Genomic DNA, 14,188 nt, shown 5'->3' with positions numbered 1-14,188 from the left:
CAGGCTCCTCAATGTCCGCAGGCTCCTCAACATCCGCAGGCTCCTCAATGGGTTAGTCACCCTCAGGCTCCTCAATGTCCGCAGGCTCCTCAACATCCGCAGGCTCCTCAATGGGTTAGTCACCTTCATCCGCGAATACTCAAATTTATATCCGCTACAAGAGCAGAAGGACCCATGGCAGTTCTGTTGGCAAAAACATTCTCCGTCCACAATGGGGTCTTCTTGACCTCTCAGGCAGAAGACCAAAAAGGCCAGAACCAGGAGAGCTAACAGACTGGACCCAGCCATGTTGAGATCTCAAAGTCCAACTGCCCAAGTGGATGCATTCTGGAATCTTTGCAGCCACGTAACTGACCTCCCATTGTCAGTTCATATGATCCATTGTGAGTTCTGCTGAGCTGTCATGGTTGACTCAGAGATATATAGCCTTGTTAGTCTGTAAAATCAGTGTCTCGCAGCACCTTTGAGACTAACTGAAAGAAAGAAGTTGGCAGTAGGAGCTTTCCTAAAGTCCAATTGCATAAGGCCACTATGACAATGTTGATATCTGTTCTGATAGCATAAGACCGTAACATCTGTTTTATTGAATTGATGAAATCTGTTCCAGCATTGTACAGTGGGCCCTTGGTATCCACTGGGTTTGGTTCCAAAATTCACATTCAAGATGCTCAAGTCCAGTAGCAGTGGTCCCTCCTTCTCCACGGATACTCCAAAACAAACCAACCTATTTTTATGTTGATGTGTTGACTGTATTTCTAGCCTGCTTTTCTGCTGGGTCAGGCTATTGACTAGGAAGGGCCGATCTGAGGCAGAGAAGAAGGGAAACTCTCTTTCTCTGTGGCCATTAGGGTCACAAGATGGGAGACGTAGTGTCCGTGCCATTTATCGGGATTTGCGGAATTAGCAAAAGCATCCTTCCTCCAGACTTTAAAGCAGAGCACTCCATAGCTCTGTGTCTACATCGCATGACATCTCATTATTAGATCAGTTTCATATCAGCTGAGCTTTCATCCAATGGACTCCTGGGATTTGCAGTTTTGTATGATATTTTAGCCTTCTCTCTCAGAGAGCCACAGCAAACTACTGCACATCCCAGGATTTCTATCAGATGGAGCCACGGCACCTAAACCAGTGTCAAGCTATATTATTTCTACAGTGCAGACGCGCCCAAACTTAAACTCACACTGGAAACGTGGGCTGTAGCTACACTCCGGAAATGAATGCAGTTTGACGCTGCTTCAAGCGCCGTGGCTCAGCGCTACAGAAAGCCTGAGATTTGTAGTTTTTGTGAGACAGCTTTGGTGCCACAGCAAACTGGGCATCCCAGCATTTCCATAGGATGGAGCCGTGGCAGTTAAAGTGGTGTCAGGCTGCACTGATTCTGCAGTGTGGCCGCAACCTGGGCTTGAAACAGAATTGCTGCTGAGGGCATTTCGCATTGACAGCTCAGTTCCCAAAGAGGGATTCCGGCCGGCCAGAGCCACTGGGGCTCTTACACATCTGGTCCGATCCGGAAGCTGAAATGGATGTAGGCACCTCAGATATCAGGCAAAGGTTGCTAACCCCTCCCTCGCACTCAGCACATGGCCAGAGGCCTCTTTGTGCCTCTATTGTGGTTCCATCAAATTCCAGACCAAGTGCTTTGAAGTTGTTTCCAACTTATCAGGGGCTTCCTTGGCATCTTTCTTTGAGGGGGGGGGGTCTTTGCCATGGCTATTGGCTGAGAGAGTGTGACTTATCTATGGCCACCCAGTGGGTTTCCATGGCCAAGGTGATCCCCATGTTGATCTGAAAGGCTATAGGTGCGGCTAGTGCAAACCAATTGCCTTGTTGGAAGGGGAGGTATAGTTGTTTGAGGCCCATGTATCTAGACTTCAAGAGGATGAATGTATGCAAAGGTACCTTGTAGCACTTTTTGAGACTCACTGAGAGAAAGAAGTTGTGGCAGAAGCTTTTGTAGATTTAGGGCTTCTTTAGATCGGCGTTAAGGTCAGCCTGGAGGCAGAGTCAGGGCATCGTATCCACATGATGCACACCCCGATTTCATCCCCATGTACCACGATGCCGCACGCTGCTCCACACGGTGCACAGAGTCAAAGCACTCCTCTGGTGCGGGGTCTGCATGACGCAGCACCGAAGGAGCCCCATATAACTGTGGTGCCACATCTATCACACCAAAAAAGAACAATACACAGATTAACATGGAAATCACTCATCCCAACCCCGGGTCACACAGTGTGTGTGTGTGTGTGTGTGTGTGTGTGTGTTTGTGTGTGTGTATCCCGTACTCTATTCCATGCCTGCATCTGAAGATGCCAGCCACAGATGATGGTGAAATGTCAGAAACAAACTCTTCTAGAACATGGCCACATAGCCTGAAAAACCCACAAAAGCCTATTGCCATCAGGGTGAGATGAGGCTCTGGAAAAGTTGAAAAGATATCTGGATTCTGCAGTGCTCTGGATGAAGAGCAATAAACCAAAGATAGATCCTTTTTGCCCTGAGAACTGCTTTTGTTTATTAATTTTTTTGTCAATTTAAAAAATATTTTTATTATCACTTAGATCTTCAAGGAAAAATCTGTTACAGCCTTGTAAAACTAGGCTGTCTGCGACCTCTCAGAGGACCTTCTCAGCTGTTGTTCCCAGATTGTGGAATGGCTGCCGGAAGAGATCCATCCTATTACCACTCTGAACAGCTTTAAAAGAGCTATAAAGATGGATCTCTTCCGGCAGGCCTTTCCTGAAGAGTTCTCCGGCCATTGGAAGGAAAATCGAACTGCTGACTTCCGACTTCGCCACAGTTATTGTATGGTTTTTTAAGTATGTTTTATGTTTTTAATTCCACACTGTTTAATTGTATTTTAAGGAGGGGTGGGTTGAGGTTTTGAACTGTATATTTTAACTTTGTAAGCCGCCCCGATTGCTTTTGTAGTGAGGCAGGATATAAATAATAATAATAATAATAATAATTATTATTATTATTATTATTATTAAACATATCTTAACATTACAAATACAGTATAACATTCACAACAGGTATTTTATACAAATGATAGGATTATCTCTTTTTCTAATCTTCCTGATTGTACTATACTTTATATATTGGAAAAAATTATTGCAATATGTTTCTAAAATTATTATTGTGAGCTGCTAGGATAGAAATCAAATGCCCTTAATTCAAATGCCAACTTTTCAAATAGGGCAGGGCACCATGCCCTCTTAAGCCAGGCCCTTAAGGACGCATTGTCTGGGTATCTCCAGTTCTTGGCGTTCTCCCTTCTGGCAGCCTCCAACAGCATATTTTCTTTTATTTATGTTTTAAATATCAGGAAGGTGAGATTTCCCCCGTTTTAAAAAAAATACAACAATATGGCATAGGTTATCAAATTAACTTGGTACCTGTTCATAATGCATTTTCAAGGAACTGAACAGTGAAGATGGAAGTTCAAGTAATCTGTTTAAGTTTTTGACACAGCAGATATTAATATATTGTTCTATAATTAATCTATATACTATATACATTATATATATAAAAGAAATAGTATATATAGTATAGAAATAGTATAGTATATATAGTATAGAAATAGAGAAGCTAATAATTATTAGATTATGTAATAAAGAAGCTAATAAGTATTAGAATATCTATATATCTATATATCTATATATATAGATATATTCTGCAGTGCTCTGGATAATAACAGGGTGAAATGTGCAATGTGAAAGAGACTTCCATCAACACAACCATTAGCCATACTGGCTGGTGGATTCTGGGGGGCTGAGGTCCCAAAAAGTAACTTCCATAAGCTTGAGGTTCAAAGTTACCCACCATAAGGTAAATCATAAAGGGCAGCTGTGGAAGATGTTCTCTTCTTCCTAATAGTTACATTTCAAGCTTTAGAATAAAAACACTTGCAAACTTTCCATCCTTGCTTTGCTTTCTTCTGTTTAAGAGCAACCCAATTTGTTTCACTTTTGTTTGTTTTGGCCACAGGCCATAACAATACAGCTTCAAACTAAGAGAGATTAAAATGCAGGTGGAGCAATGGGGTAAGGATAAAGCTAATGTGAGATGTGGATAAATGAATTTACAGGTTCATGCACTGCCAGTGGGGTGAGATGTTCACAGTGCTTTGCAGCCATAGAAGGGAAATGAACTCCAGCGGGCCCTTGGTAACCTTTGGGTTTTAGTTCCAGGATCCCTGTAGATGCCAAAATCCATGGATGCTCAAGTGCCGTTAAATACAAGGACAAAGTCAAATGGTGTCCCTTGCATAAAATGACAAAACCAATGTTTAATAATAATAATAATAATCATAAAATTTATTTATATACTGCTATTCCAAAACTGATCACAGCGGTTTCCAACAAAGAGCATTTACGAAAACAGAATACAAAAACACCCAACGTAGTGCAGAACCCACCTCCCATAAAACCAGAGCAAAAACTAAACAAGCTAAAAGAGACTAAAAACCATTTAAAAACAATACAATAGCTGAGAGTGATGGTCTGGATGGACTCCTGGAAATTTCTTTCCTTCAGTTAGTCTCAAAGGTGCTACAATATCTCTCTACATACTGATTCCACAGACAAACACAGCTATATCTTTTAATCCTCCTAGCCTTGTGATTCTGTGATTGTGACCAAAGGGTATACTAATTAAAGCTGGGTAAACTTGCCTGACTAGGCTTGCCATATCCCGCCAGGGGGCGGGACTTTCCCGGTTTGGGGCGGGTCCACATGATCCCGCCCCAGTTTGGTCCCGCCCCCGGGACTCCTCCCCCCAGCGAGGCCCTGTCTCCCAGGCCCCCGGCGAGGCCTTGGAGCGGTTCTGCAATCGTGGAGCCCAGGAATAATAATAATAATAATAATAATTATTATTATTATTATTTCTATACCGCCTGGTGGCAAAGCCAATTTGGGCGGTGAACAACATAAAAATTTACAGAATAAAATATACATCAATATTTATACTCCCTTCCCGCCCTTAAAAAATTATCACTGGTGCGTCCAGGACCAGCCATATAACACCAGTTTTAAAAGATCTTCATTGGCTGCCCATTCGCTTCCGAGCTCAATATAAGGTGTTGGTAATTACCTATAAAGCCCTAAATGGCTTGGGCCCAGGATACCTGAAGGACCGCCTCTCCCCGTACATTCCGCCTCGCACCCTCAGAACGTCTGGGCAGCAGCTACTGAAGGTGCCTGGGGCTAGGTTGGCCTCCACCACTCGGAGGTCGTTTTCCATAGCTGCCCCAGCCCTTTGGAATGCGCTGCCCACAGAGCTCCGCTCGTCCACCACCCTGGCCCAATTTAGGAAGGACCTCAAAACCTTCCTATTCCAACAGGCATTCCCCGAGTAAATATCCTGTGGGCCTCCCTCCTCTTTCGTGGCCAAGAGGTTGGGCTTTGGGACTTTACTGTTGGTTTGTTTTTAAATATGTTTTTATCGAATTGTTTGTATTTTAATTATGTTGTGAGCCGCCCTGATCGGAGGAAGGGCGGCATATAAATAAAAATTTTATTATTATTATTATTATTAAAGACTTAAATGTATTAAAATGGGACTATAACAATGTATAATTATACTATCCTAAACTAAACCCCCAAACCCTCAGCAATCCTCACCATCAGAGGATGGGGCCACGAGAGGAATAAGGGAAATCGGGGAACCCGGGAGCCTGGGCCGGGAGAAAATTTAATCTGGAAAGGCCTGCCGGAAGAGATCCGTCTTGACAGCTTTTTTAAAGGAAGGCCCCGGCGAGGCCTTGGAGCGGCTCCCGATTGCGGAGCCCAGGCCCCCCGTGAGGCCTTTGACAATGTTTTAAAATGTAGGACCTTTTTTTTTTAAATTTCCTGGCCAGGAAATTTAAAAAAAAAGTCCTACATTTTAAAAACATTGTCCTACATTTTCCCGGTTTGGAGGTCCTCGGGGATGGCAACCCTAGTTACACTAGCACGGTTTCACTTCTGAATAGGTAGTACATACCTATGTTTAAAGCAGTAAATCAGGAAGAGATTATATTGAATTAAATACCTATTACTCTCAATATGTGTAAGTTTGCAACCTGCTCTGGGGGGTATCCACACTGTAGAAATGTACTTTGACACTGCCTTATTGGCTATGGCACAATCCTGCAGAATCCTGGGCTTTGTAGAGGCACCAGAATTCTGGCAGAGAAGACTAGAGTCCTTGTAAAACTATAAATCCCAGCCTTAGTTCAGCACCTGCAATGGAAAATATTTTAAGAGATTTAGCGAAGGCAGACGTACAAGCAGGAATTCAAGTCAACATTACATAGTCAGAATTTATTAAATGGAATGAATTTTTCTAATTTAAGCAATTTATCAAACACAAATAATTTTAGTAATTTAATTAATTTGATTAATCAACTAGATTCAGTAATTCAATTAGCTAATGAAAAATTAAATAGATGGGAATGAATTCATTGAATAGGAATAATTCAATACAATCAAAATTTCATATGCGGGAATAAAAATTAAATTCTGGAATGCAAAGTAAAAAGACACTGTAAAGTAAGAAAGACGTGTCTTATTGCCCCACCAATAAGACACTGAATTATAAAGAGAAGAAAGAGAAGACAAAGCAAGTATTTATTGCTGCAAGCAACACAGTTAATAGAAAATATTCCAATTAAATTTTGTAAAGACTCCATTTATAGGAAAATTACTGTTTGGAGAGAAGCCCTTAAACAAGTTCTTAGCAGAGGGCAAGGATAAGAACCAAGCACTTGAAGCAACTCAAAGGAAAGAAAACTGACGGGAAACATTTCAGAAATTATCCTTACTCTTTTCAAGGGGGAAGAGGTTTCCAAAGCCACAGATATTAATACTGGAAATGAGAGCTGCCAGATTGGGGTTACTGCACTTTGCACTGATTCAGGAATAAAATGTGCACAAAGAGTACATATAGACAATGTGTCAGTAAAGGCATAACAACCAGGGAGGATCTTGATCTCAGAAACGGATTATCTAGATCCATTTCAATCTGGTTTCAGACCTGGCTATGGAACAGAGACAGCCTTAATCGCCTTGGTGGATGACCTACGCAGGGAACTGGACAGAGGGAGTGCGTCCCTGTTGGTTCTTCTGGACCTTACAGCAGCTTTTGATACCATCGATCATGGTATCCTTCTAGACCGCCTCTCTGGGATGGGGCTTGGAGGTACTGTTCTACAGTGGTTCCGTTCCTTCCTGGAGGGGCAAACTCAGAAGGTGGTACTGGGGGACTCCTGATCGACCCCCTGGCCATTGACCTGTGGGGTCCCTCAAGGTTCTGTGTTGTCGCTGTTTAACTTATACATGAAACCGCTGGGAGAGGTTGTCCGGAGTTTTGGGGTGCGATGTCATCAATATGCAGATGACACTCAACTCTACTACTCCTTCCCACCTCACTCCAAGGAGGCAGTCCTGGTTCTAAACCAGTGCCTGTCTTCAGTAATGGACTGGATGAGGGCAAACAAGTTGAAACTTAATCCAGACAAGACAGAGGTGCTCCTGGTCAGTCGGAAGGCAGATCAGGGAATAGGGATCCAGCCTGTGTTAGATGGAATCACACTCCCCCTGAAAACACAGGTTCGCAGTTTAGGAGTAATCTTGGACTCAGCTTTAAACTTGGAGTCCCAGGTCTCTGCTGTGACCAGGAGTGCTTTCGCACATTTAAAACTTGTGCACCAACTGCGCCCGTTCCTTGAGAAGCCAGATCTGGCCACGGTGGTACATGCCTTGGTTACATCCCGTTTGGACTACTGTAATGGGCTCTACATAGGACTGCCTTTGAAAAGTGTTCGGAAAATTCAACTGGTTCAAAGAGCTACTGCCAGGCTGTTAACAAGTGCTGATTACAGAGCCCATACAACTCCCCTGTTGAAACAGCTTCATTGGCTGCCAGTTCATTCCCAGGCACAATTCAAGGTACTGGTTATATCCTACAAAGCCCTACATGGCTCAGGTCCACATTATTTGGCAGACCGTTTCTCCTGGTATGAACCTGCCTGGACTCTGAGATCCTCTGGAGAAGCCCTTCTCTCCATCCCAACACCTTCACAAACACGTTTGTTGGAGACACGAGAGAGGGCCTTCTCAGTGGCTGCCCCTAGACTCTGGAACTCCCTGCCCAGGGAGATAAGAACGGCTCCCTCCTTGATGGCTTTCCGACGGCAGGTGAAGACCTATCTGTTCAAACAGGCATTTAAGTAATCACTATAAGAACAGACAGGAATGTTGGACTAGTTTAATCATTCTGTTTAATGCATGTCATTTATCTATTTATTTGTAAAATGTTTTAATTGTACTTTCTGTTTGTTTGTTTGTTTGTTTGTTTGTTTGTTTTTTAATTGCTGTAAAGCCGCTCTGAGTCCCAGTCCTGGGAAAAGAGCGGGATATAAATAAATAAATAAATAAATAAATAAATAAAATAAGCTTGGACAGTTCACACTACAGTGTTACAGTGCTATTATTCCTGCCTTAACTGCCATGGCTGCCTCCCGTGGAACCCTGGGATCTGCAGATTAGGAAAGCGGAACATAAGTGTTCTGAGCTATTAGGCCTCACAGAACTACAACTCCCAGGACTCCACACCAAGTAAAATGGAATAATAGCACTATAACAATGTAGTGTCATATCGACTAATCATCTTAGACACACACATACATACAAAAAGGTCTTTGCTTCATGGCTAAACCAAACGTTTAGGCTGCACACGCAATGCAGAAATAATCCAGTTTGATACCACTTTAACTGCCATGGCTCAGTACTATAGAATGTATAGTTTTGTGACATATTTAGCTTTCTCAGAGAGCTCTGGTGCCACGACAAACTACACTTCCCAGAATTCCACAGCATGGAACCACGGCATTTAAAGCGGTGTCAAACCTGCATTATTTCTGTAGTGCGGATGCAGATTTAGGTCCAAAAACACTGTAGAAATCATCCAGTTTGCAACCGATTTAACTGCACATGCTCAATGTTAGGGAATTCTGGGAACTGTAGTTTTGTGAGACATTGAGCCTTCTCTGACATAAAGTTCTGATGACACAATAAACTACGATTCCCAGGATTCTCCAGCACTTAGCAGGGCAGTTAAAGCAGTCTCAAACTGGATTGTTTTCTGCAGAGTGTTTTGGACCTTAGAGTCAAAATACACACTGAATTCTACGAGACACTTGAGTTTTGTGAGACATTTAGCCTTCTCTGTGAGAGAGAGCTATGATGCCACAACAAACTGCAATTCCCAGGATTCCCCAGCACTGAACCAAGGCAGTTAAAGCAGTCTCAAACTGGATTATTTCCTGAAGTGTGTTTTGGACCACAGAGAGTCAAAATCCACACTGAGTTCTGTGAGACATTTGAATTTTGTGAAACATTTAGCTTTCTCTAGCGCTGGTGTCACAATAAACTACAACTCCCAGCATTCTCTGCGGGGGAGGCAACTGGACGCTCTAGGAAGCCGTCTCCGTAGGCGCTTGGACGCTCTAGGAAAGCCCGCCCCGCGCTCTGTGGTGACTTCCGTCTTTCCGCTTCCGTGCGCTGGTCAGCCGAGGCAGAGGAGTTGCAGCCACTGCCGCCGCCATCATGATGAACAGCGGCGGGATCGGGGTCCCTCTGGGCTTCCCTTTGACGCCGACTTCGGTGATCCAAGTCACCAACTTATCCTCGGCGGTCACCAGCGAGCAGATGAGGACGCTCTTCGGTTTCCTAGGCGACATCGAGGAGCTGCGCCTCTACCCTCCGGAGTAAGCGAGCGAGAGGGGGCCTCGGGGCCATAGAGAGGGGCGGGAGGGAGCGTCCTTGGAGGGAGAGAGTGCGTAGCGAACGGGAGCGATGCCTCCGCCGCCATTTTGGTTGTGGGCAAGCGGACGCGAGTGGATGAGACGCCTCCGCTCGGCTGCCAGGAGTTAAGATGGCGGCCGTCAACGGTTTAACCGTCATCAACCTTTTTATTTCTCCTTTCCCCTCAGTGTCTCTCAGTGTGGCTCCTGAGGGACAAGCCCCTCTAGGGACCCCTCTGGGGACCCAGGTCCCTCTGCTGTAGGGGGGGGTTCAACCCCCTTTCAATAGTGTTTCCTCTTCCTTTAGTGTATGGGGTTTTATTTTTATCCTGCCTTTCTCCCAAGTTGGGACCCAAGGCGGCTCACAACACACACAGACATAAACGCATCAGAGCGACACTGCAGGATTAATGCGGTTTGACACCCCTTTAACCATTATGGCTCCATCCCATGGGATCCTGGGACTAGTAGTTTGCTGTGGCATCAGCGCTCTCTGCAAGAGAAGGCTAAACGTCTGACGAAGCTGCAAATCCCAGAATTCCATAGCACTGAGCCATTGCAAGGAGTGCCATTGATTCTGCAGTGTGACAGAATTCATCTTCACTCTCTCAGCCCTATCTTTCTCTTTTTCTTCAATAGCTTTAAAATAAACATCAGAGATGTTTGTTGCTGTTTTAGATGTTAGTAAGATAGTGGCAGACTGAATTCAGACTGGTGGAAATAGTTTTATACCCTTGTAGCAATGTAATGTTTGTTCTTCTGTTAAGAGCAAAGCATGGAAGATTAAATACCCACCTGCATTATGACAGTTACATGGATCACTTCTTGTCAGAATCTGTCATTACAAGTTTATGTTCCTCTTAAGTGTTTCTCACAAGGAAACATCAAGTAATGTTAAATGGTTTGTGCTAGCATGCATTTACACTTTGAGATTAATTGGAATTAGGCGCAGTGTATATCTTGCCAAATGCCTAGAGGTTCCTCAGACGAAAGACATAAAACTTGTAGACATTTTGACAGCAAAGACAGGATGCTAAGGAAAGGACATTTCATATCCAATATATTGACATATTGCTTCCAGTTGGAAAAAAAATAGGCCAGATCAGGGTAGGAGTAATATGGCCCTTCAGATGATTTCAGCTTCTAGTTTTCCTTGTGCTCACTAGTGACTTTATTGCACAGGGGAAATTGGGGGCTTAACAAGGCATTTTCCCTGGACAGTCGCATGATTGAGGCAAAGATTTTCCAACAATGTCACGATTAGAGAGGACTTTTCCTGGAAAGGACCAGGAATGCCTCAGCAACACATGAATGATTTGTTGTTGGAGCTTTTTTCCTGGGCTAAGTCCTCTCTAAGCGTGACATCGTTGGAAAATCTTTGCCTCAGTCGTGCGACTGTCCAGGGAAAATGCCTTGTTAAACCCCCAATTTTCACCCGTGGTGAAGTTCTAGGACTGATTTGACTTGCTGCCCAACAGCATTTGGCAAGCTGGGAGTTTCCCTTCCATGCTAAATTGGATTTAGCCCCAAATAGGGTAGACCCATTGAATCAAAATAAGGCAGCCCTCTCCTGAGTCCGGTCAGTTCAACGGTAGCATGACTCTGAAAATATAATGTTGAATTTTGAAGTGAGTGGTTCAGTTATTCAGTATTAATGTGAATGCTTGTTTGTCAGACAGCAACTTTCCTAGACTAATTTTATTTGTTTTTTGTTGCAGCTGCTGCATGCTTGCAAGTGTAGCCGTCTTCATCTGGCCATCTGCCTGTTTGCATAAAAGTACAGTTTGCCCTCCATATCATGGATTTCTTATCCACGGATTCAAGCATCCATGGCATAAAAGCATAAATTCCAAAAAGCGAACCTTGATTTTGCCATTTATATAAGGACACCGATTTATAATGCCATTGTATTTAATGGGACTTGAGTATCCACAGATTTTGGTATCCATGGAGTCAGGGCGGCGGGTCCTGAAACCAAATGCCTGCCAATACCAAAAGCTCACTGTACAGTCGTCTGAGTCACTTACAGTCAGGTCATCACAACTGCTCATAAAATTAGGCCAGTTATTATTTAGAAATAAGAATTGCCTTACTGGATCAGGCTAAGCTCTGTTTAGTTCAACATGCAGTTCAAAAGTGGCTTGTCAGAAGTTTCTAGAAACTCAAAATCTTATGAGTAGGATACTAATGGACAGCTTTTGTTTTATCTGCCAGCTTGTATAGCAGGGGTGGGTGAAGTGCAGCCTGTGATCCCCCTAGAAGCACGTGCTGCTAGCAGGTCCTGGGTCAGCGCAGGGACCAACCCAGGGGAGCACCAGGGCTAGAAAAGCACAGGCTCAGCCATGCTATCCTGAACAGTCTGCTCAGCTCCTCTTAAGCCATAGTATCTTTAGGGATAGAATACAAAGATTTAGCTGATGCCTTTGTGCACAGACAACCATAATTAAAACTGGACTTGCCACTTTGTTTCCAAACACAAAGGATTTTGAATTTGAATTTACTTCCTCACACGCCAATGGCATATATAGGTCTGTCTCTGGCTTTCCATTCCACCAAATGCTTCTGAGGAAGTAGACTTAAATCTATAAAAGCTCATGCTGCCAATTGCTTTCTTTCAGTTAGTCTCAAAGGTGCTGCAAGGTCTCTCTGCATACTGTCTTTAGGGAGGGCTTTCTCTCACAGGCAAGGACACTAGGAAAAGTCACCTTGGTTGTTGCTTGTAGCCTATGGACTACTTCCTAAGGAAGGCTCAATTGGCTGCCTCTCAGCTTTCTTTTTGCCTGCAGGGCAAGGCTTTTTTTTTATTAAAATAGGCCTTCACTGGTTGGGGAAGGATGTTCAATGGGTGTGATGTCTTTTTAAATATTTGTTGAACCTGTTTATAATTAGTTTAAATTAATGTTTAATTGTTTTAATTTTATTGTTTAAGTGTGGCAACATGTGGCCCTTGAGACCCAAGTTTGTGGCTCCTGAACTGTCAAAAACTCCCAAACCCCAAAATACAAAATGTTGTTTTTGCATCAATTTTGGTTTCCTCCCTTCCCCAAAATGGCCAGATGAACTCAAAATTGGCTGCGGATGTAGTTATTTTCTTTCCCCACCCCCAGAGCCCTCTCGACCCCCCAGAATAGATTAATTCCATTAATCATCCTAAATTATACTGCTGAGGTGAAAGAATTTTGGAGTAAACAGGAATAGATTTTTGTCTAAAAGGAGTATGCTTAGTATTCAAAATAAATTTCTGAATCCAGTGGCATAACAATATGGTGTTCCTCATATAAAACTGGAATTTATACTTTTTTTGAATGTTTTCAAGCCGTGGATGCTAAAATCCGTAGATAAAGAGGGTCAGCTGTACAGCCTGATCCCTTAACTGTAGAACATAATGTTTGCACCAATCCAAAATGAACTAAGATTTTGTGGAAATAACATGCATTCACTTCATGTTTTTGCAGTCTGTAGCACTGATGTTTTCTTTTTCTTTCAGCAACGCACCACTTGCTTTTTCCTCCAAAGTATGTTATATTAAGTTTCGAGAATCATCAAGTGTTGGTGTGGCCCAGCATCTTACAAACACGGTTTTTATTGACAGAGCTCTGATAGTTGTGCCCTGTGCAGAAGGTTGGTATTTCAGTAATGTTTTTGTTATGTTAGTCTCTTCTGTCAGTTTGTTGCTTTTTTTTCCTACAGTAACTAGAATGGAGTCATACTATGTGTGTCTTTGCTTTTCTTGTAACCAAATTTTGTTTGAGGGAATTGGAAAGGATTACAATTTTTAAAAGGGAATAAATTTGCCTTGATTGTTTTTTCATATGACTGAATGTCTTCTCTTGCAAGATTTGGTTGGGTTGCATTGATCCTTTGCAAGGATGAACATTTGCTGCTTTCACTAAAACTACATATGGAGACCTTCATTCTAAAATTTTGTGGTTGCCATCTGCCTGATAAAGTGGAATCGTACAGAATTGGGCAACAAAGCTTGAACTGAAGCTACTTTAGGAGTGTTTTGTGACATATTTAAAATTACCCTTGGAACAACGAGAGTGAGAATATTACTTTCTTATCTGGTTGAAAGGTGAATTTCTCAGGTGCCAATAAGACCTGTAATACAGGTTTACCTCAGTTGACACAGTAGATGTGTTCCTGAGCATTATTTCTTTAACAGAAAAGTTGGTACCAGAAGAAGAAACAACATGGAAAGAATAGGGATAGGTTCCTGTACCACAAAAAAGAAGTGAGCCTCAACATTTGAAATATATATATATTTAATTCAAAACTAAGCAGTATGCACATATGAAATCAAATAACCAGGACAGGTAACCCTTGCATTAGTCAAAACCAAACAAAACAAAACCCTTTCAAAAGTGTAAAGATCACTTGAAAACTTCTTCCAAAATG

The 14,188-nt window shown here is 42.9% G+C and overlaps 1 protein-coding gene across 2 annotated transcripts in view; it reads left to right on the top strand.

The window, feature by feature from the left end:
* Positions 1-9,540: 9,540 nt before the first annotated feature.
* Positions 9,541-14,188, top strand: part of SREK1 (splicing regulatory glutamic acid and lysine rich protein 1) — a 45,183-nt gene continuing 40,535 nt past the window's right edge. The window contains exons 1-2 of one of the 2 annotated variants that reach the window (XM_042450946.1): positions 9,541-9,754; positions 13,278-13,411. In XM_042450946.1, the coding sequence (XP_042306880.1) occupies positions 9,594-9,754; positions 13,278-13,411 (295 nt within the window). In that variant the 5' untranslated portion in view covers positions 9,541-9,593. The remainder of the gene's footprint in view (positions 9,755-13,277; positions 13,412-14,188) is intronic. The other variant, XM_042450944.1, reaches the window with a different exon arrangement.

Source organism: Sceloporus undulatus, chromosome 2 (assembly GCF_019175285.1).
Source record: "Sceloporus undulatus isolate JIND9_A2432 ecotype Alabama chromosome 2, SceUnd_v1.1, whole genome shotgun sequence".
Taxonomy (NCBI): Eukaryota; Metazoa; Chordata; class Lepidosauria; order Squamata; family Phrynosomatidae; genus Sceloporus; species Sceloporus undulatus.
The sequence above is the reverse complement of the archived record's forward strand: the minus strand, read 5'-3'. Positions and strand labels throughout refer to the sequence as shown.